The sequence below is a fragment of the Patiria miniata genome, unplaced genomic scaffold (assembly GCF_015706575.1).
Source record: "Patiria miniata isolate m_02_andy unplaced genomic scaffold, ASM1570657v1 HiC_scaffold_8, whole genome shotgun sequence".
In the NCBI taxonomy this organism is placed as follows: domain Eukaryota; kingdom Metazoa; phylum Echinodermata; class Asteroidea; order Valvatida; family Asterinidae; genus Patiria; species Patiria miniata.
This window is the reverse complement of record NW_024037075.1, coordinates 7,132,244-7,155,251: the sequence shown is the minus strand read 5'-3', so window position 1 is coordinate 7,155,251 and position 23,008 is coordinate 7,132,244. Positions and strand designations below refer to the sequence as shown.

Genomic DNA, 23,008 nt, shown 5'->3' with positions numbered 1-23,008 from the left:
TTATCGTTCATTACAAATTAATACCAGTCTGCTCTATTAATTTAAAATGTATGTAAACGTACCCAAATGTTTTAAGCCACATTTAAAAACAAAATTAAAAGTGAGGCTAGAATGCATAAATAGTCTGGCACCATCCCATTCAACAGTTGACAGTTTATAAAATACATTTCTTCCTTGGCTTCCTCGTGAGTAAGGTCCATGGACAGCAACTTAAAGCGAAGTAGATGTAGATGCAAACGTATTAGTACATGTTTGAAATGCCCAATAATGGACGAGATGGCATTTGAAATTTGTACCTATAACTCTCTAAAGAAAATAAGGAAAGTCTTTTGAAAATGTTTAAGTGGAACGTACACTGTAAGAAAGTATTACAGTAGGCCTACTTATGAAGAAGGCATACAATATTAATAACATCATCTGGGCATCACATTTTGTTGGTTGAATTTTAGCAACTGAACTTGAAAATTGAATTTATAATGCCAAATGTCTTTAATTATTTGCAAAGTCACGATTAAAAAAATTAAATTCGATGCCCTGAGTTGTTGCCCATTACTAAATAAAGAAATTCTTGATTACTTGAAAAAAAATACATAATATGTTTTCGCAATGCAATAAAGAAAAAATAAATGCGTTGTCCTCTAAGGACCACCATATTTCACGTCCATCCCACGTTATCAGTGTGTGCATCAATCAGTCGTTACCGGTTCACAGGGTGCACGGTCCACACTCGCAACCCGACGGCTGTTGAAATTCGTCCATGAAATCTTCTTCAATCAACTCGCCGTCCTCGGGATCGAAGCACGGTGAAAGGACGACCGACTGTGACATCATCTGTGTCTCGCGACAACAGGTGCATTTCTGCATACGAAATGAGGAGGGGGAATAAAAAGGAACAAATTAAGCCAGGTGTTTTCCCGCACAAGAAATACCCATCATCAATATCTGCGTTTCGATTTCTGATTGGAATCTACATGTACAACCCACGCAGACTGCTCACATCTGATGAGTTTGTTTACGTACACGTGCACAACCTCGTTTTTCTTATAGACGGGCCGAGATATCCCGGATTTTTTTTTACATTGGCTAATATAGCTCCCAAACCCATTTTCTTGAAACTCAATGGTTCTTGAGTCTGGAGTGTTGAATGGTAAACTCATCGCAACCGATGAAAACTGGTGTGCAAATGAGATCTTTTCACCGGCTGACGAAACCCCTTCCACACCTATAGCTGTTTGTGTTTCTGTGCCCTTCTTCCAACAGACCAAAACATCTCCAAATAAACGTTTTAAAGATCATGGCTGGATAAATCTGACCTGTGGTCTAATAAGTATGTTGAAGCAAGCCGTCATTAGTCCATGATGGTTCTTTTTTAAGTTTGTCATCAATACCGTATACGCCAGCTTGACAAGCAAGACCGACCAAGTTGCAATCGAGTCCATCGTAAATGTCGATCAAAAGTCCAATTGCAAACAGGGAGTGGACAAAATGACTTGCCTTGTCATTGTCATTCTTGAGTCTGGAGTGCTTGTGATTGTTTTGTGATGACCTGTAATTATCTTCTGATTACTCGTAATTGATGTTTTATTGAATTGTCTAATGGCTTGAGATAGGGCGATTGTGCTTTACCTTTGATTGATTTGCGGTGACATTTGATCTTTGTGATGACTTGTTATTGACTTGTCACTTTACATTGAATGAACAAAATAAAAAATTGTGATTGGCTTATGACTTTGGATAGATTTACGATGAAATGACATAGTGATGACTTACGTCTTGTCACTTGTTTCATGGAATAAACAGATGACAAAGGGACGCATCACAGTTTACCTGAATAGCTTGTCCCATTCCTTGAGACTGGATGACCTGTGTAATTGAATTGTGATTTTCTTGAAACGACTTATGAATCACTCGTTACTGAACTTGAAACTGCGTATCTTGTGTTCGACTTGTGGTTGACTCGTACTTGTGATTGACATGCGAGGATTTGTTTCCAACCTTGAGGAGCTTGCGGCTGTTGATGCGGCTGCCAACAGGTAGGCCTACCTTTAATACGGTTACCTGCGAGGCCACAACAATTACGTTTGTATATAGTTTCCCTCAACCCGATTCTTACTTTGAAGAACTCCCCTTAATACCTTGGTAAATCCTGTTGGCTCATGGATGGAGGATGCAGTAAAGGACGGACACCCTCCGATGCACGAGGAGGCCGTTGGCGTGCCGAAGCAGACGGCTGCCTTGCCGCTGGCCAGCACTACGTCCTTCTGTACCTCGATTCTTTGGAATGACATTCTGCAGGTGCCAGCAGAATGGATGGTGGTCATCAGGCAGTGCAGCAGGAGCAGACATAGGAGGGATCTGGCGCAGTCCATGTCCGGAATGAGCTCAATTAATGCTGTTGCGATGACGGAGTCTAGAGTGTGTTGCAGACATACATAAAATATTTTGGAGGGTAAACTAATGCTGCCAAAGAAGGTTGCATCAACTCTTAAAGATCACACTTTTAGTTCAAAGCATCCCTAAAAAAATGGCCCTTAAGAAGAAATTTGAACGGCCAGAGCAATACCGTATTTTATCAAAAGACATTAACCCAAAACACAAGCTCTTGCAAATATATGAATGTTTAACTTCACGAACTTTAAGGACGTAAAGTTAAAGTTGTCACAGACCAAACAAAAAGTGTGTCGCACCGTATGAAACTTTGGCTTAGGCCAAACAAGTCTCCGGTTTCTGGTTTGTGAGCGCGTCGCCGTAGCCATGCGCGTCGGCAAAATGAAAAAGTTTTTTTTTTCAGTGAAAGATGATGTCTCAAAACCGCCAAACTCACTGGTTTGACTGGAATCCTGCTGCTGCACAATTTTAATGTGTTTTTAGATTGGGTTATGGTCGAGAATAAACTTTATGTGGCCTCTCTGGACTCCCATATATTTGCACTAAGTTTAGTCGGGCACCATTTGCAGTCGTCAGCCGACATTTGAAGCAAAAAAAAATCAGGTTAAAAAAAAAAAGCCGCGTTGCCGCACCACTTTTTGGGCAAGCTCCATACCAGAAACCGGAGTCTTTTTTTTTTGGCCTTAACCCTAACCATCCTGAATCCTCAAATTGTAATATGTTTTTTTTATGTGACATCCTGACCGGGGGGGGGGGGGGCTAAGGTGCCCTAGACAAAGGTATATGAGAATAATTTCATTCGTTGTGGAGATGAAGATTCAATTTTGTACTTACGGTTGATAAACGTTGAAGTTGTTTGGTTGAAACCGAGAAGTCTTTACAGATACTCCGACGAAATTGCTCTACTCGTCTGTTGCCCTTTTCAGATTGTTCGTGTTTTTGTTCAACTGCAATATGTGCGTCCGCATCTCACACCTTATCGAGCTGTGCAAGATAAGTCAGGAATTTTTTTAGTGCGTAGTGACTGCCGTTAAAACGGAAGACGAAACCTGCGGAGATACGCCAAAAATGCGTTTATCGGAGTCCCTTTTACGGCAGAACTGATAGCAGAGAGGTCACTCAACCTGTTTGTTGGAACTATAGTTCCTACACTCCGGATATTCTGGTTTGAACCAGTTGGTAAATCTTTGAGAATTGGGGGTCTAACCGGGGTTTCCGTATACCATGCCCAAGGGTTTAACGTGTCATCTTCATCCACAACTCTTATGAAAATTCTCTCTCCGAAAGCTAGATGCCGAGCAGGCCTACCTGTGTCATGATATCTGTTTCCGGAATGACGGTTACGCTGAATGCGAAGTAAAAAGAGGATGCGTATCTATTATGCAAAGATCTCACTTGGTGAAGGAAGTTGGAAACTTCGAATGAAGGCTTGCACCACAATTGCTTAGCAACGAAGTCAGCCCGCTGGCCACTGAAAGAAAAGCAAAGCATAGAAGTGTGGGTGCGCCGTGATTTCAAAGCTAGCTAGGATATGAATGAAAGAAGGATATAAGGTTATCCCCAGAGAATGAAGGTGAGCACCTAGGATATAGTCCAACGATGACTATCTTTTATTTAGCCATGTCGTGGTCGTCTCGATTCCGAAACATAACATTGTAGAATTTTTTGTTTTTTTCCCGCCTTTTCCAACGGGGGCGTAATAAAAATCTCTTTTCCTGCCAGGTAATATATCAATGCTCACCAACAAGTGGACATCTTATCCCAAGTTAATTAGAGTTGTGTGTCTTAAAATCAAAGTGCTCGCAGTGAAATATTTCGAGTGAACTATAATGTTGCGTCCTGGGAGGCAGTCAGCAATTTCATGCAAGGCAGTTTTGCAGCACAAAGCCACTTTTCAGTATACATGTAGAGCTACTTTCACTCGATGGTCATCACCACTTTCCTTATATATTTAATATCGTAACAAAGTGATCGGAGCGTCGAGTTACACCAGACTGTTGTACTACTCGTGCGTATGAGAGTATAAAGGTCCATTAGAAATGGTGCGGGCATGGCATCGAAAAACTACCCGGTAAACATCACCATTTTGTGTGCTAATTTCACCAAATCCACATCTTCACATTATTTGAAATGCATATTGCCCATGGTTTGCCAGATAAAATGACCGCGCAAAATGGTGATTTAAATAAACAAATTAAACAAGCAACAAGCAACTTTTTTCCCGAGCCGCGTACGTACGTATCCCTAATACGCGTATCATACTTTTCTATAATGGTCCCTATTAGTGTACTACCCGCAAGAAAACAATGACCTGGGGCCAATTTCACGGCGCTTCTCAGCACAAACTTTGCTTAGCACATAAAAAAAAGGATGGCTTAGGCAAAAAAAAAACAGTCTCCGGTTTCTGGTATGGAGCTTGCCCAAAAAGTGGTGCGGCGACGCGGCTTTTTTTGTTTTTCTTAACTTATTTTTTTGCTTCAAATGTCGGCTGATGACTGCAAATGGTGCCCGACTAAACTTAGTGCAAATATATGGGAGTCCAGAGAGGCCACATAAAGCTTACTCTCGACCATAACCCAATCTAAAAACACGTTAAAATTGTGCAGCAGCAGGATTCCAGTCAAACCAGTGAGTTTGGCGGTTTTGAGACATCATCTTACATTGAAAAAAAAAAACTTTTTCATTTTGCCGACGCGCATGGCTACGGCGACGCGCGCGCATACCAGAAACCGGATACTTTTTTGGTTGGCCTTATAAAAGCAGGTTACCAGCCAAAACTGCACGTGATGTATATTGCTTGTGATTAGTATTGAGCTGTTGTATGCCTTAGCATGAAAATCACCTGGAGTTTTGGCTGGTAACCTGCTTTTATAAGCCATACTTGTTTGTGCTAAGTAAATTTTTGTGCTTAGCAGCGCCGTGAAATTGGGCCCTGTTCTCATACCGGTACTCGTATCTTGGCAAAGTACTCATACGCGTTCTCAAGGAATGTTCTCCCGCTGGATTTCTAGATGTCTTTAAGGAGTACTTGCAGGAAAAGAACCCGTTTTCTACTGTCTTGGAGGATTCTGCATTGGTCTATATAATGCCTATAGAGTTAGACAACAAAAGCTATTGAGAATATGACTTTTGTGTACCCATAGAAATATGCGCACTATCATGGAAGGTTCTCGTACTCATGCTCACAATACTCAAGGAAATAATATTGCCCTGTACTCGTAGTCGTTCTCATGGCAAGGTATATTCGTATACTCTTACTCATACTCGACTACAATACATTTTAGTCTTACAACCACCTCTGTCATAGAGATGGCCACGTGGCATCTGCAAAACATTTCACAATTTGTGCGTGCACCCAGCACGTCGCTATTGACACTTCTCATCTCGGTAAAGACCTGTCGACGTCAGAGCTTCGTCGCTATTTTTCCTGCCACCTCCGTACCGCTGTATTTCAAACTTCGGATGGCATGCGGATCTCTATAAAGCCTTTTCGCTGGATCGTTCTTCAGGGTAGCGTGTTATTACACTTCCGATAGTACCACCCGATGATGAAATTAGGTTACGCCCCCTCACATATCAATCCCTCTTCCAAAATTGAATTTTTTTTCGCAGGCACGGTCTGACCGGAAAAATAAGGCTGTTGTATTGATTGAGCAAGTGCGTGCAGATTGTAATTTTATTGTCTTTTGAGTGGGGGGGGGGGGGGGGTTAGTATAGGTCATCTTCGTGTGTAAATACACTATGATGTTTATTCATATGAAACTGCTTTGAGCAAAGAGTATTCGCCTATTTGCAAACTCGCACAGGAAAAACGTAGCCTGTATACTGAAAAGCGAGACATGGCGAGTATGCAGTATTGCAGATTTTATAGGGCCTACGGCGTGAAAGACGATCTTTAATCAGTGTTTTCTTTTACTTATCTTGGCTGGCCACTTTAGTGGCCAGTTCAAACAAGGTGGTTTGATAAAGAGAAGCGTTACAAGTCAAATATTAAGCAATAACGCAAATTGGCGACCAAAAAAAGTAATACATGAAATACTTTTAAGAGATACTGGGCAAAGGCAAAACAAGACAAGGCAAGCCTGATCAAGCTGGTCCCAAAGCCCACAAACTTATGTTCGATCCACCTAGAATAACTATTCACTGCAGTCTTTTTGCACCAGTTTACAAAATGGGCCGGATTTAGACCATTCATTTGTGTTACGGGGTAATCCCATACGATAGCACTGCCCGGCTACAAGTGACAGTCAGTAGTTCAGTGAGTCAGTCAGGTACACAAAGAGGACTCTAAATTCAAGATGCTTTCGTGCCCTGCATAATTAGTTTCAACTCGAGCACCGAGAGCGTTAGTATAAACTGATTGCAGTGCACCCTCCGGAGACAATTTTGTATATTAAGTAAATAGCCTTCGTCTTCCGCGCTAGATGATTGAGTGTACACTGTGACTGGTCGTCAAACTGGTGTTGACGTGCAGGAGTTTGCACACAGCCGACCAGCCTGTTCCCCGCATATGTGGTTTCGTTAAAAGCAAAATAACACTAACTTCGTGAGTGGTTTTAATCCATTTCTATAAACGCTACGGGGACGGGTTTCACAGAGAAAACAGGCCTACATAGAGTTTATACGACGTCAGCCCTTACAATTCCATGACCTACACACTTTAAAGGGAGAATTAAAGTTGCCGATGATTCCGTAGGGAAGGAGTTTCTCCCGTCCCAATGGGCAGCACCTATCAATGACTTTTGTACAAAAAAATAGCGACATTATCCTTAACCCGAAAGAGGTATTTTCGCATCTTAGAAAAAGCCTTCCACGGTTGACAATGTAAGTGGTGCATCCCACAAGAGAGACGTGCATGCTGCTCTGGAGCAGCACGGTGTTCAATATAGTCTTAATTCTATAGATTAATTCTATAGAGCATTCCTTTCTCTCGTAAGATACGCCCCAGTTAAAAGTGAAAGGGCAAGGATGGACATAGTATCTTGTAAGAAGTGATGACAAATGGGGATGGAAAATAAACAATATACGAAATTGTCTTCTTTTAAACCTGTGATCACAATATTTTATAAAATTATTGAGGGATGCCGACCGGTTCCTCCCACGCCTGTCGAAAATCCTCTTGCAAATTTAAAAACAGTTACACGGGATAATCCTACGGAGATTTTGAGTCAACTTTCGCAGCTTAGAGTATAGAGAATCACCCAGTAGACGATCAGAAGCCATTACAACACAAGACTGGCAGGTGTTTTCTCTATATTACAAGCAGTATCTATTGTTCAATTACATTTTATCAATCCAACGAACACGGCAATTGGTGTTCGCTCCCTACAAGGTCAGGGAGTCATTCGACGGCCCACTCGCCTCCGCATCCCACGCTCTCGATGCCACACCACCCCGTCTTCATTTTTTGTCTCCTCTTCATTGTGTGTTTTTCGTCTCGTCGTCCGAGGTCTATTCCCCCGATCAATGTAATATAGACATCACCCGCACGTATAAGAGAATGCAATTTGTTATTTTAAACCGCATCCGTGGTTTGTGATTTAAGGCGTTTCTCGTCAACGACCGGCGCCAGACAAACTAAAAAAAAAAGAGAGATGCACATTGTCATCATGGATGATCAATTTGCCAGCAATTGTAAACGGAATTGGTCGTGAGGGGTTATAAGAAGCGTAATCGGTGGCCAGGTTTTGATACATTCGGAAGGATAATTATTGATCGGGAGTATTTTCACCGCTGGAAGACCCTTGGTCGGTCACAGTAGAAGTTGGAGTCAAAAATGCAGCAATGCAATCGGGATAACCGAGGACCTCTACATCACAACACGGGACTAAGTCTGCCCTTCGCAAATGGTGGACCGTTGGTGTTTCTGTTTTTCCTACTGACAATGCTACACCACAACCCCGAGCCCTCAGGCAGGGGTTTGATGGCTACCGCCGCTCTGCCTCAGTTCTGCGGACTACAGACTATCCGGATTGAGGTGGAGCAGAGTTTTCAAGAGGGGGACACTGGCGTCAATCGCCTTCATTGCCGCGGTAATGTCACGCTGACCAGTTGCGAGGGACAGTGCCTCTCGTCCGTAGCGCCTAGCGTAGTAACGACAGCTGGTTTCGTAAAGGTAAGAAAATGATGGTAACCCCCCCCCCTCGTCTTTTGTTAGCTATGAATAATAAATGAACCCCAAATGACAATTCAGGAATACATCGCACTTTTTTTTTTAATGAAAGCGGTTTCGTTACGAGGCATTATTGGAGTCTCTGGTATGGGTCTATGGTTGGTATTTCAAATTACACACGTCATGTGTAAGCACCATATCACCATATTAGTGTATTTTGCGTGCGTCAGTTAAAAATAAGTTATTATCATAACATAATGTCACTTAAAGAGGCACTACACGAGTTCTGGGCAGTGACTGCCTGCGACAAGCTACCTCTGTTAGTTCTGTTACATCGCTTAATAGTGGCAATCGGAGACTCCTTTATAGTCCGAAGAACACGCGTTTTTCTATACCGTTACCTGATAATGTTTGCGATTGTAAATAAAAATAGAACAATCTGGAGAAACATGAACGAAAAATTGATAGTGTAGCCTTTTTGACTACTGCTCTCCCGATTGTCCATCGAGGACAATTTGCCAATCGTGGACCTACTACCATTGTTCTCTAAGAGAGTACCCTACAACGGGATGTCGAAAATCGATATTGGCAGTGATATTACATGTCTCCGTCCATTGAAAGTCTCACGTTGACCTATCCCACAGCTGACACCAACTGCATGATTGCCATTTTAGTATTGCCGATGGCAAGTGCTTTATTGGAATCACGTGCCGAAAATAAATGGTAGATCGCAAAAACGTCTCTAATTTGTCGAATAATTGAGTAAGATAAGATAATTAATAGCAAATATAAAACTGTTGTTATTTCTCTTAACTTCATTATCTCGACAAGGAGGAATTAATACGATTTTTATTTAGCCTATATTTGAAGGCTTAATCAATTTGAAAACGTCAAATATCAGTTATTACAGCAGCCAACATTAAGACATGAAACATGGATACCTTTAGTTTGAATTATTGATTTGATAAAACAACCGATTGCCAGTAACTTTTGTAGAAATGCTTTCTCATTACAATCAATCAAACAAACAAACAAATAAAACCATAATTGAATGTGAATTCATATTTTGTAATTTGACTTTTTTTTATAAAGCTAGTTTAGAAATGGTCTTTGAGGAAACTACAAAATAATTTACATTCACAGAAAAAGGGTCTACGGCTTGCATGTATAGCGCCACCATTGGTCTTCCAATTGGTATAGTAAGCTTCATGTGTTGTTTATGTTCACGGGGAAATATGATAATATTCATTTGTCCTTCATTTTAAGCAGTTGTGAACACAATTTCTTTGCCGTTGATAGTTATTTTCAAATCGATTGAAACAGCTTTCTATGAGACAAGGCAAACTGAATTGGCGCGACCGCTGATAACCTCATCCGGCTAAACACGCGTAATGTCAAATTTAGCATCGGTGTCTCGAAAAGGGACGTCCTTACACAAAGCGTCGACCTTTTCTAAAATAGACCATTCGAAAACTGTTTTCGCACCCGAGGTAAACACTTTGTTTGATAATGATTCGTTTCCTCGCACACCGAAAGGTCAGTCATTGACAAGGTTTGGTGCGGATGGTGCGCCAGTCGTAAATATCCGCAGTGACATTTCATATGAATTCCTCTACCGAATAGCAGAGTTCTCTGGCCCGTCGCTACAATGCGAAAAGGGAAGTATAGTCATCGTTTGACAGATATACTGGAGTAATTTAATCGCTGCATCATTTTGCCAAAATGTTAATTGATCAGTGTAGAATTACATTTTGAATTGTACCGGGAAAACCGTTTCAGCTTTTGGGCCTCGGAAAGGGTATATAGACTGATGTGTCCGAGTTATATCAGTACTAACTGTTGAATAAGATACCCTATACTCGGGGGTTACTTTAATTACGTCTGATTGACGCCTGTCTTTAAACTTGCTATTCAGGTTTTTTTTTCTGAATTCAATTAGAACATTTCCACTTTTGGCATACGATATAAATGACCTTTTTATGAACACGAAATTAGATGCCACATTTTCCGTTTTCCTTATAGATAAACTTACGGTTTCTGAAAATTTGCCAGTTAGCCATACACTCTAAAGAATCACATTGTTTAGAGGGTTTCAGGTTCAATGTTTCACCGAAACAAAAAGCTTCCGTCAAAAATGCTTGGCATAGGGCCAGGGTACCCGCGGAGATTTAGAATGCTGCAAACTCATGCACTTCTTGTAGATAACACAACTGAAGTCGATGGTTCCATTACAATTTGCCGCAATATGATCAGACCTCATTTATTGCCTGATAAAGTTGACATAGAGAAAGAATCAACCAATGTCACCTGTTCTTTCTAACGTCAAATTAAAAAAACAATCCTCTCTAAATCGCTATAGTGCGTTTAAGTCACATCACGTTGATCTGGGAGAAGGAATGGCACGTTGTGGCCGTATATATCACGTTTTGGCTGTAATGGCTCCAATCGTTCGGGTTGAGGACGTAATCCAGGGGATTTCAGATGTCAGAATCGAGTGGTTCTCCTCGGTCAATTTTCAGGCCCAGGGTTTAGTTGCGCCCCAGTTTTGTCAGTATCACTAATAAATGATCTCTTGATTTGTGGAGTTGTTGCGTTGTCGACTTATTCTTGTGCTACGCGTTTTGGGCTTTTTTCTGTACTGGCTCTGCATCGAATCAGCCACTCAATTGGTTCTCTCCCAAGTTATCGTTTGTTTGCACATAATGTGGTGCGTATAAAATAAAATTAAAAGCGCTTCATTATTGTTACCCCAGCCTGTTCATGAGGTCATGAGATCAGCACGATCTTCCCGAGATTGGCACGATATGTTTTCACACAGGGTCACTGGTGCCTGGTGTACATATGATCGCCTTCAGTCAGGCAGTCCTGTGTAAAGTGTCTTGCTCAAGAACACAAGCAATGTTTACAGTACAACCATTGCTTCGCATTATGACACAAAACCAACTTTAGCGGTGCCACTCACTAAGATTCACGTGGCTGTGGTTGAAAAAAATCGTCAAATCTTTCAAATATATGTATGAAAGCAAATGACTGTGAAATATCATCTCCTCACTGAGGTGATTCTCCCTTTCCATTTATGTAATTCACAGAAATGCACCTGCTGCCAAGAAACCCAGATGCAGTCAACGAAAATCCAACTTGCACACTGCGTCACCGATGAGGGCGCTTGTTTATCGGACTACGTGCGCGAGGTGGTGGTTCAGGAGCCGTCGAGGTGCGCTTGTCAACCCTGCAGCCCGTGAGGACCGCACACACCTGTTGTTTGGAGTCCAGTGTTCTACTTTCTACTCCTCTTTAATGTATGAAAACTGTTTGATGTCATTTCAGGAAGGCGCTGTTCAGTGTAGGGGTTTTCTGTTCAAATAGTGAACCCAACATTTGTTCACTGGCTTACTGCCATGTACTGACACAACAACGAATCACCAAAGAAAAGAAAATTTACGACAGCAACATTTCCAAAACTCGAGCAACATTTTGTGCTAAAATAGCTGTAACATTGAGGTTTCTGCTCGGAATGATATCACAGTTGTGCTCTTGAATATGGAAATTTGCATTAGCAAAAAAAAAACAGAAGGCACCAAAATACCCTTGAAAATAAGGTTAAATGGGACACAAAGGTGCAATTTCAAGGACTGCATTAAAATAATTACATTGCATGGGCCCTGTGAAATATGTATAAGGAACAAGTACTACGATGTAAATAGTAAGATGTTAATCAGACTATACGATGTAAATAAAAGATGTTAATCAGATAACAGTATGCAAAGCATTTACAAGGCACACAGAATCTGAAAATAGAAATCATTCGAAGGTCCCGGTCGATGAAAAGTCAGATATGGTAAGAATGATAGTCAAAACGGTAGGTATGCCACTAAATTTTTCTCCTAACAACAACAATTTCGACAAAACTACGTCGCGAAAACTCCTTTTACAGCAAAGTAAAAGCTTCAAAAAGTCCTTGCTCACATGTTGTGGCGATAACGTTTAATAGGCAGTTGCGATAGTAAGAGCCCTTGTACATGGCAAATCTGCAAACTACACGAAGAAGGCTTAGCTGAACTTTTGGTCAATATCTCATAAGGGCCTGTGGAATTCTTCAACTTGGCACTTTTTGTCACCCATTGTAGATGCGCCAATTGGCACGATACCCCATATTTAAGTATTGGATGTTGGTATTAATGATTTACACAGTGCGCTTGGAGCGTTTATGCTATAAATGTTGCTTGCCCGCGTAGAAAAGTAAGTTAATCCGCTCTTGATCCACTGATATCATTCTTTCCTGAATGGACTGGCTGGCTGACAAGACTCACTCATATCATCGAAGTAGCCGTACGCAGGCGCGGTTCTAGAACCAATATTTTTTTTTTGGGGGGGGGGGGGGCTAGCACGGTGGATCCAGAATTTTTTTCAGGGAGGCGTGCTGAAATGTAGACCGGTTATTTTTTCCAGACACTTAGGCCTCCGAAAATCAATAGGTAGGGGGGGGGGGGGGGGGGGGGGGGGGCTCATGCCATATTTTCAATGGGGAGCGCCAATAAAATCCTAACATCGTTCACACTATATTAACTAATGCACCCTTGTCACGACTATTTCTTTAGGGGGAGACCGTTCGCATGTACATCACAATCCTTCTTTTGGCTAATGCAATTTTTTTTTTTACGGAATTTATTTGGGGGGGGGGGCTAGACAAAAAAAATGGGGGGGGGGCTCATGCCATATTTTCAATGGGGAGCGCCAATAAAATCCTAACATCGTTCACACTATATTAACTAATGCACCCTTGTCACGACTATTTCTTTAGGGGGAGACCGTTCGCATGTACATCACAATCCTTCTTTTGGCTAATGCAATTTTTTTTTTTACGGAATTTATTTGGGGGGGGGGGCCTAGACAAAAAAAAATGGGGGGGGGGGGCTACAGCCCCCCCCCCCCAGCCCCCCGTAGAACCGCGCCTGGGGCCCGTACGCCATCTTTGGTCACCAATTTTGCGCCTGCAGTCAACCTTTTTTTAACAACCTTTTTCGGCGAAAATAACCATTGTGTTTTTTTGGTGACTTGCTTTGCAGATTAAAATAATCATATTCCATGGACTACAACAGATTAATAGACGAATTATTGTTTAAAGTTTAAAATATCTCACCTTAAGAACGATGTGGGCCCTATAGGCCTACATGTACGTCCCAGCATGACTTTTTGGGAAACAAGATGGCGGATGAGTTGCTTCAAGGAGTGTTGGCTAAACAGTGTGAAACGGATGTAGTTAGGGTATGGACAAAGGTGGGGACCTCTGCCCGTTTGGTAATTTTTGCATTCTTGCAAAGGATCGGTAAATTTTGCCTTAACTAAGACTTTAGTCATCGCGTGGAAACTAATTGAGGGGCAAGGGCTGAGCATATCGATTTTTCCCTAAGAAACATTTCTAAAATGCTCACATGTACATAATTATTACCAGCGTGTCCATGATATTTCCCGAGAGTCATTCTAATTACAACACAATGTAATTTTTCAAAAGTTGAATGTAGTTAGTTGGCTTATCCGTACAGGATAATTTTTAATTCTACGTGAAATATAACGGTGTAAATTGTAAAAAAAAAAAATAAGTAAAACGGTTAGCAGTGTTTTGAAGTAAAGTAAAGTGAAGTTTTTGATAATTATTGTTTATTAATCTATCACCAAACTGACCTATCTTGCGCGATCTGTTAATTAGGCTGGGGCAAGAATGGCGAAATTGTCTGAAAGAAATTTTAGGAGGACGAATTTCTCCAAATAAAAGCATGATTTCAACTTGACTGGCTGAATTCAGTCACCATGTAACAATTACTATATCTCTGACATTTCTCTTTTGTATAGATTGTCTTCTTTGGAAGGCATGTCAATATAATGACAAAAATAATGAAGCTACAACTTATTCTAAATTCCGCCTTTCACAGCTTCGTACGTCTTGGGATATTGAGGATGTCGAAAACAGGAAAGAGAAAAGAGACAAGAGATTCCTCTATCTTATCGTGCCAGCGTAGAATATCAGATTATGCTATGCATAGTCGCGCTTCCTTTGAAATATTAGAACCCACAGGTGTTCAAGGTCCATTGCAGGTGGGAAACAGGTGCAAACGAAGGACACTATTGCGTGCCTCAGGTGTGAAGTCCAGATTGGTTGTGAGCATAGTTACTATTTTTTGGTAACAGTTTGTGGAACGCGCATGAACGTATAAACTGCAGTAACACCTTTTAAAAGGATCTATTTTTAGGGTGTTAACGAATGTAGATGACAATCATTCCAATGACGAATTATTACTGCTCACATCTTTGTTAAGTCATATTTTTTTCGAGGTGATAATCGATTATAATTTATAGGTAATTAAAGACAGGCAAAAATGTTTTGTTCAATTCACAGGACTATTCCATCTATAGGTATGTAAAAGATGTAAATGTAATATATTTAGACATCAGTATTTTCCTTTATTAAAAATTCTAATTCTATAAAATTGATCGTATTTTGCTTTAGAAAATGTAAAGGGTGTTCATGACGTGACATGCTTACGATTTCCAATGGCAAATCAAATGTAAAATAATTTGTAAAGCAAAAGTGGTGCTTTTTGAAACTTTTTCGACCACCTTATCATGGTGAGACTGTCTGACAGTGGTATTGTTATTTGGTTCTAGCGCCCTCTGTCATCAGGTCAGAGAGATCATTTTTATGACGCCGTTATCCTACATCACTAATAACATACCGATTGCCAAATTACTATACTCACGGAGAGGGTTGGAATAAAAATGCCATCACGTGGTTGTTGAATATAAATCATTGACTTCTTGAAGTTTTTTATTGCTGTGAAGGACAACCAAACAGTCCGAAACAAAGGTGCTGTGCCTTTTCATACTATGGCCCCACTGAGTAGACTCTACATGTTGGCATGAAGAGTCTACTCAGTAAAATTATCAAATTTCTCGTGATTTTCTTTTTTGTTATATTTCAAAATGCGCACTTCGTATCGGCAATCTCGAAAAAGTTTAGAAATGACGAAATCATCGCAGGGTTATATTGAGTTCGTATGACATTCGAAACCCCATGTGTATTTGTGCGTGACAAATTGTCCCTTTTCACGTCTAAAACTCGGTTTTGGGCTCAGGTGATTTCAGTAATCATCGCTTATTTTCTCAGAAATTTCAAAAGAACTGAGTTTGTGGAGAATATAATATTGATACATTGTGTATTCTAACGCTTTCTAGCAGCATTTCAGTCCTTGTCTTTGGCAGAAATGAGGAGAACAAACAGTATGATTAAAAAATGACTTTGGTCAAGCTTTCTCATTTAGTTGTGTACAATCTCGTGAATACGGTAACGATTTAGAATTGGAATTAATACGCAGGATACTCAACATCGTTTCAATATGGGGGATAATTGTTCCTTTATTAATGTTTTTCTTTGAGAAAAATTCCGAAGGTTTAAAACATCAGACCCTCTAATTAAAATTTAGATTGTGGGTGGTCAGGCCGGTTATTTCCCCGGTCCAATCCGGTTGTATGAGAGAGAAGGTCGATATGCGGTGAGAACGTCAATAACACGTCTCAAGGATGAAAAACCGGAGCTTTTAAGACGGTTCACAACACCGCTATTTCCAAGAATGAAATCGTTAAACGGGACACTAAAATGTCTGCACCTTAGTGCATGTGGCTCGCAAAATTTCATCATAACTGCACACTGCACAGTGTGTGGTTGCTTGCGCCGAAATGCTTCAATTATTATTAAAACAATTATTGCGCCAATTATAGAGAATGGGCGGTTAAATCTAAAACATATTTGCATTAAGGAGCACAGGAAATTAGCTTTGAATTTCGCTCATAACTCTGACATTTACACAATCGCTTTATGCGCTTTTTTGAGATTGAAATGACCCTTGAGGTCGGTACTAAGGCGAGTCCGGGATTGCGGGAAGGGGAAATTCTCAGGCATAAGGCATGATTTGCCGAAGAACATGACAGCTTGAAAAATAAAATTGAAAACAAATATTTGTGCTGTTGGGGGGGGGGGGGGGTAAACGACTTTTTTAAAAACCAGGATTGGGTTTCACGGAAGGAATTGTGCGTTTGAAAAAAAAAAGATTTGCAATTTGTGGTTCTCCAAAAAAGGCTCGAGAAAATGGATTTTGGATAACCAGCAATGTAATCGTTAGCTTCGGGTGATTTGGGTGCATTTTGTAGGAAGGGACTGAGTTAACCTTAAAGACAACTTGCACCATTCCCGTAGAATATGGTAACAATGTGAGGAGGCGGATTGCGCGTATTTTCTCGAACACCGAGTTATTTCATTCATATTATTATACTCATTCATTGGCTTGCATTACGAGTTGCCCAGAAACCGCAGCATGGCTGCATTGCGTAAAATAATTTTGGATCATTCTCCGGTTGTCTTTGATAATCGTCAAGTGAATAAAAAGGGCGTTGACTCATGACAGGCGAGACAAATTACACCGAGAATCATAGTCTTTCTCATCTGTAATAAAGGGGAAAGGTTTCAGACTTAACCTTACGCAGTAGACTTTCTCCAGTCTCTCAACTGTCCCAATTCATGGCTAGTGAGAATGATCGAGACGTGACGAACAGCTGTCGATATTGCCAAAAGATCGATATTCGCGATTTGCTTTTGGGGAATCAGGTTGGCGTAGTGGTACTTTCCTCGCCATCAAGCACTGCCTGTGACCCGGGTTCGAATCCCGCCTGTGCCAATATGCGGATTGGGTTTTCAGTCCCTAATCCCGTGGGTCTTCCCCCTGAATATTCTTGGGTTTTCCCACCTCTAAAAGTGTAATTTCTTCTCATTGTCTTCTCTCTACGGGTTTTTCAGGTTTGCGAGCTACAGTGCCTGATTTATCATAAAAAATAACATGAATAACGTCCTAACTGAAATAGGGGATAGAATGGCCTTGATGGGACCCCTGAATCCTATTATTAGTGTAGTCAGCGTCAAGTTAAAGTCAGTCTTTAAACGACGAGTCGATTGAGTAATTCCACGTTTTAAAATGCAGCTGTTTATCTCATTGCTTTGTTTTGCGAGCTACATGATTTCCAACATGCCCATATGAGGCTGGTCCGGTATAAAACAGCCATCACCTTCCTAATTATCACAGAGGAAATCTTCACGGACAACCTTTGTTATCTGAGTAAACAATCTCCCTTCATTCATATCAAACATTTGAGACGATGTATTGATTTTCCTTTCTAGGGTGGAAGTACTTGAATATTGCAGCGGAGCGCATGGCGTGCGTCGCGCGGCGGAAAACCCATCGCTCAGCTGCCCACCTCTCTGGTTACAGACAGCGGTGCTGTGGCAAAATAAACCAATTAACAAAAATGGCTTGTTTCATAAATTGTCTCAATTTAATACTCAGTGAGTACTCGGTGTAGTCGAGTAGTACAGCGCGACAGTATTCGGTGAAATCCGCTTGGAAGCCAACATTTCGTAAAACTGCACTTCCTGGTGTCGCCTCACTAATCTGTGGCTATTACCTCGACTACCTGCTTCATGCTAATTTGCCAATGCATGATCTTGTCGCAAATGATCCGCCATTGTTGCTGGAGTGGACAATAAATCCGCAACTGCAGAACTTGAAATGTTGGAGATCCAGGATGGCGGATCATTTGCAACAAGATCATGCATTGGCAAATTAGCATGAAGCAGGTAGTCGAGGTAATAGCCACAGATTAGTGAGGCGACACCAGGAAGTGCAGTTTTACGAAATGTTGACTTCCAAGCAGATTTCACCGAATACTGTCGCGATACGTTGCCAGACATCTTTAACTAGCCTACTCGACTACACTGAGTACTCACTGCGTAATACAACCAATACATGTACATCAAAGAGCCTGCATACACGTGAGAATACACAGCTGTGCGAGGTTCGATTCCTTTCACTGTAAACTATGCACAGAACAGAACAATCACGACAAAAGAAATGAATTGCATAGGAAAAGATGTTGCTGTTGCATTAAAGCAGCTCTCGGTTTTCCGAAAATAGAATTGGGTGATTAAAATTACCTCTACATACCTTGGTATAAGATTGTGACGAGTGTAACGAGTGTCACGACCGTGACAGGTGTCACGATCGTGACGGGTGTGACGAGCATGACGGGTGTGACGAGTGTGACGATCGTGACGGGTGTACGGGTGTGACGAGCGTGACGGGTGTGACGAGTGTGACGAGCGTGACTGGTGTACGGGTGTGACGATCGTGATGGGTGTGACGAGCGTGACAAGTGTGAGTGTGACGAGTGTTGACGGTACACAAGACAAGGCAAGCCTAGTAAAGCTGGTCTTTTCAATTGATTCAGAACAGCTATTCACTGGAAGTCTTCAGTGATCTGTGTACACAATAGGCTGGATTTAGCTCAATCATCGGCGTAACGAGGTAATCCTATACGACAGCACTGCCCGTCTTACGGGGGACAGTAAGTCAGTGCGGGGACAAACAAGACCATCGGTTGGCCCTCTCTAGGTCCAGCAAAAATTGGGTTACTAAATCAATACCATGTGTAGTATTTGTATTGACCATTTGCCTTATATATACGATGTCATTGTAGTTTGGTACAAGACTTGCCATTATACCGGTACGGTTTGCACAGAATCTTACTATAATTCCAGGAATCTCTGTCTGTCTGTCTGTCCGTCGATTATCTCCAGAACCGGGCACCGTATGAAGTTGAAAATCGGCGGGTATATTTTTCGGGACAACAGAATGTGCAGTGCAAAGTTTGAAGTTGTTTGGACCAGCGGTTCTCGAAAAAGCTGCAAAAAGCAGTATTTTCTGAGGCAAACGTGGCAGTATATAGCTTAGAACATAACACCCGCACGCACTGCCGTTCTTTTCAATTGTTTACGTCATGTATAAGCTATAAAGCGCGCGTGCTCAATAATGACGCAAACAATGCAAAAAGGACGGGCACGCGCACGTGCATTGCAGGGCGAAACACTGTCCAGTACAGGTGAATACTAATGGATCAATGGGTGAATAGCACTACATACCATGTTTTCGTATGTACACGGGCACATTATTTTTGCAGTCCACTGAGCGACCATTGTAGGTGGTCGAACTTCAAACTTGGCAAAAATTTGGACGTAAGTGTGCGTTCAACCTGTGAAAACAACACCATTGAATCGCGTGCGTTGTTTGCACGAGCAGTTCTGCAAAACTCTGCAAGTATGCAACCTATACCACCAGCGGCAAAGCAATTTGCGTTTCCCGAACATGCACATTTTAGACGGGCACTGCACTAGTTATAACAAAGTCAGATATTACACAACAAACGTAGGCCAATACTAAAGCTGGCAAAAGTAAAAGGTGACGCGGCTCAGCTTCGGGAATCCTCGCGCGGCCGCCAACGGGGCACTCGACACTGGGTTGCCCGTCCTCTTGCTGAGATTTTTGGCAGAATGGTTTCTAACCGTAACCACCCCAATAAACATTCATGTTGGAATTTTATCTTGGTATTTTTAAAACAAATTTATGAAAAATCACTTGGAGATGGGTAAAAACAATTTCATTTACGACCTTTCACATCCGGCATTTTTGTTCCCAGGTCTCCTTGTTCGTTCACGTTTGTTTTCACATCGCGTACTTGCATGAGAACGAAATGTATACATGTATAACGAAGCGAAGATTTACCTACCTACAGCCGATGGGTTCTAGATTTAGTCGGGCTGGAAAGAGTGCAGTCCTGATCAGCGCTCAATTTAAAAAAAAAAAACGTTCGTAAATTTCAACGAGTCAAAAAAATTGTAAAGCCTACTAAAAGACATCTTGGTGTTCAATTAAACTTGAAATTTTCACCAAATGACCACCACAAAATTATTTCATGACTTTGTATCCAATGTATACAAGTACACCAAGTTGCACTAGTCCGTATGGATTTTAGATTATCGGAAGTGAGAAGTCAATTTTTGGCACGATATTTCTCTTTCACGTCAGGCAATTTATCAGGTTCCATAAATTGACAAACAATTGTACAAAGGCCTTTTTCGGGGATGATTTTCTTACGAAATCAATGTACCAATAATAATTGAAAATTTTAAAAAAATTTGCACGTAAAATTTCCTATTAATGGGTTCCGGAAGCGCGCCACCAGGGGTGAACTTTCAGGCTATGTAAGGTTCATACATTTACGCGCAATAGTGGTAATGCGTAGCCGCTAAAATGTCCGTTCGACTGCTCCACTTAATGGACCATACTACTAATAATTACCGTTATCTATAACATTTATCTGTGGCGCTAAAATCACGTCCGGCGCGGCCAAGGAGAAAAGATAGCGCGATATCCAACGTGCTTGCTCACCATGATGTTGCTGCAATTGTAATTTGCCCTGCACTCATTTAAAGGAGATTTTGCAGAGATTTTTATAAAACCCTTCTCAATATAGGGTAAAAATGTTAGTACAATACACAATGGCTTACTAATTATGGGACTAAGTTGAATGACAAAATACAAACTACTCATGCAATTTTGCAATGAAACCACCAGCAGAAGTAACTTATTGAATCAATCATTAAATCAGTGTCTTTAAGACAGTATTAAAATAAAAACAAGTCGTCAAAAGCAGACTGAATTATTTTAAAAAGTAACTCACCAAGTACCGGGGTATTTGAAGTCAATTATTGGGTATAGATAAATTGATAGTCCAATAATAAGGTACTTAAATGCTACGGTGCTCAATCAATCAATGTCCGGTTGACGTATTTAACAAACATAAGATACAGAATAAGCAATTTATTCCGAAATAGATTAGAAATTGGAATCCTCTTTTCGTAGAAAATCGGGTGTTAGAAGTTGGTCGGAATCTTGATGAATCCTGCTGCATCTCCGATACGACTTAACGCTAGCTCTGCTAAGTTAATGAAGACTTCGGCCGGCGGCAGGGCTCATCCGGTTCCACCAGACGAGGAAAAATGTCCGACCTCCATTAATAAAATATCGGCATGTTTCAACACGTACAGTCCCATCGCCGCACTTAGCCTAGCGCATGCTTGTTTGATGGTGTTTCAACTGGTATGGAGGGGTTTGTATGAACACCGCGCGAGGTTTAGCAAGAACCGATGTGGGTACATGCTATATGTCTACATGAACATTAAGGACTTGGACGACTGATGTAGATTTATCGCCGTAGCCCAGGGAGAATTATCGAGCCCGCCGAATTTGAAACTCGTAACGTCGGGCCTGCACGTCATACACCACGCGTTACCTGAGCTTGCTTGATTACATTTTGCTTGCTTTATCTATCCACATCTACGGTCAAATTTCTCAACCGCTGAACGCACAGTTATCAAATCGTAGAGAGAAGCAGACTTCAACTGGCGTCGGTCAGTGAATCTTTTTTTTCTCTGTCAAGAATTTACCCTCCTTTTTCATAGAGTTGACGGTCTATGGTTAAGGATCATAGAGTTGATTTCAGAATTCATTTGGTGAAAATATATTGACTCTGGAAAGCTCTGTCGGACGACAACACGCCAGAAATGACACCATCTTCAAACAGCTACAGAGAACACCAAGAGGTGAGTCAAATGGTATGAGGAAATGTATGGAATGGGCGATCGAAATGACGCTTTGGTTTCCATTGGGTTGTTTGTTGGGCTGTTGGGGTGTTTGTTTGTTGTTGGGGTGTTGGGTTTGTTGGGGTGTTTGTTTGTTTGTTTATTTGTTTTGCTTCATTGCACGCAAATTGTTTGGCAGCTGATTGCCTGGTGTTCCGTCAAAGAGGGCGCTTTAGTTTCTCGTGGGGGTTGTAAGACTGTCCGAACAAGGCATTTTGGCTAAGGTTGTGGATCCTCATGTGGTTTGCAAGTGCCGAACAACCTGAGCCGTAAGCGGGGAACAACAATTCCAGGGCGGCTCTATGTAATGTGCAGTTGCGCAACTTTCAACGATCGCAACGACGGCTATGTTACCATGGTGATTAAGAAAATGGAAATGATTACAATGATGACGATGATAGTGGGGGACGTGTAATGTAATGGTGGCAGTGTTGTAGTACTCGTACTCATGCAGGTACGCTCGTGTTTGTATATGATCGTACTCGTACTCATGGGAAAAGAGGCCTTGTTTTCGTACTCGTCCTTTTCGAACTTATGGCAAAGTACTCGTACTCGTACTCATGGCAATGTACTCGACTACATCATTAGAACGATGTTATGGTGGTTGTTATACACGATGAACGCAGTATGGTAGAAGATATTGTCAAACATAATGGTTAGATAACGGTAGGTATGACGACAATGGCTATGATGATAATCGTTAAAATCTGTTGGTTTTTTTCCAGAGTGACGTAAAAGTGATTACAAAATATTGCCATCAATTTCACTATCGCACAGCAGCCTTCAACTCATGCAACACGCAACAATAGCAAGACAAAGCCACAGCACTGACCGCCAATTACACCGTGCCTGCGATTGTGTAGTATTCTCTCTAATCATCATTCTGGAGGCAGACGGACCCAAGTAACCTCCATTGAATGAAACGTCAA

General features: G+C 41.4%; 2 protein-coding genes across 2 annotated transcripts; one reads left to right on the top strand and one right to left on the bottom strand.

The window, feature by feature from the left end:
* Positions 1 to 54: 54 nt before the first annotated feature.
* Positions 55 to 3,787, bottom strand: LOC119719407 (partner of bursicon-like). Its single transcript, XM_038188851.1, has 3 exons — positions 3,223 to 3,787; positions 2,136 to 2,410; positions 55 to 858 (listed from the first exon to the last, which is right to left on the bottom strand). The coding sequence occupies exons 2-3, from the start codon at positions 2,367 to 2,369 to the stop codon at positions 706 to 708; spliced, it is 387 nt and encodes a 128-aa protein (XP_038044779.1). The 5' UTR covers positions 2,370 to 2,410; positions 3,223 to 3,787; the 3' UTR covers positions 55 to 705.
* A 3,837-nt stretch (positions 3,788 to 7,624) lies between these two features.
* Positions 7,625 to 11,892, top strand: LOC119719182 (partner of bursicon-like). Its single transcript, XM_038188541.1, has 2 exons — positions 7,625 to 8,503; positions 11,590 to 11,892. Exons 1-2 carry the CDS (start codon positions 8,165 to 8,167, stop codon positions 11,740 to 11,742), a joined length of 492 nt encoding a protein of 163 aa, XP_038044469.1. The 5' UTR covers positions 7,625 to 8,164; the 3' UTR covers positions 11,743 to 11,892.
* Positions 11,893 to 23,008: the final 11,116 nt, after the last annotated feature.

Bases quoted from the DNA above. Each gene is read 5' to 3' on its own strand.
- LOC119719407 (XM_038188851.1), bottom strand. From the start codon at position 2,369: ATGGACTGCGCCAGATCCCTCCTATGTCTGCTCCTGCTGCACTGCCTG. The intron at 859-2,135 runs GTATTAAGGGGA...TTTCGTATGCAG, and splicing joins AGCCAACAGGATTTACCAAG to AAATGCACCTGTTGTCGCGA.
- LOC119719182 (XM_038188541.1), top strand. From the start codon at position 8,165: ATGCAGCAATGCAATCGGGATAACCGAGGACCTCTACATCACAACACG. The intron at 8,504-11,589 runs GTAAGAAAATGA...TGTAATTCACAG, and splicing joins CGACAGCTGGTTTCGTAAAG to AAATGCACCTGCTGCCAAGA.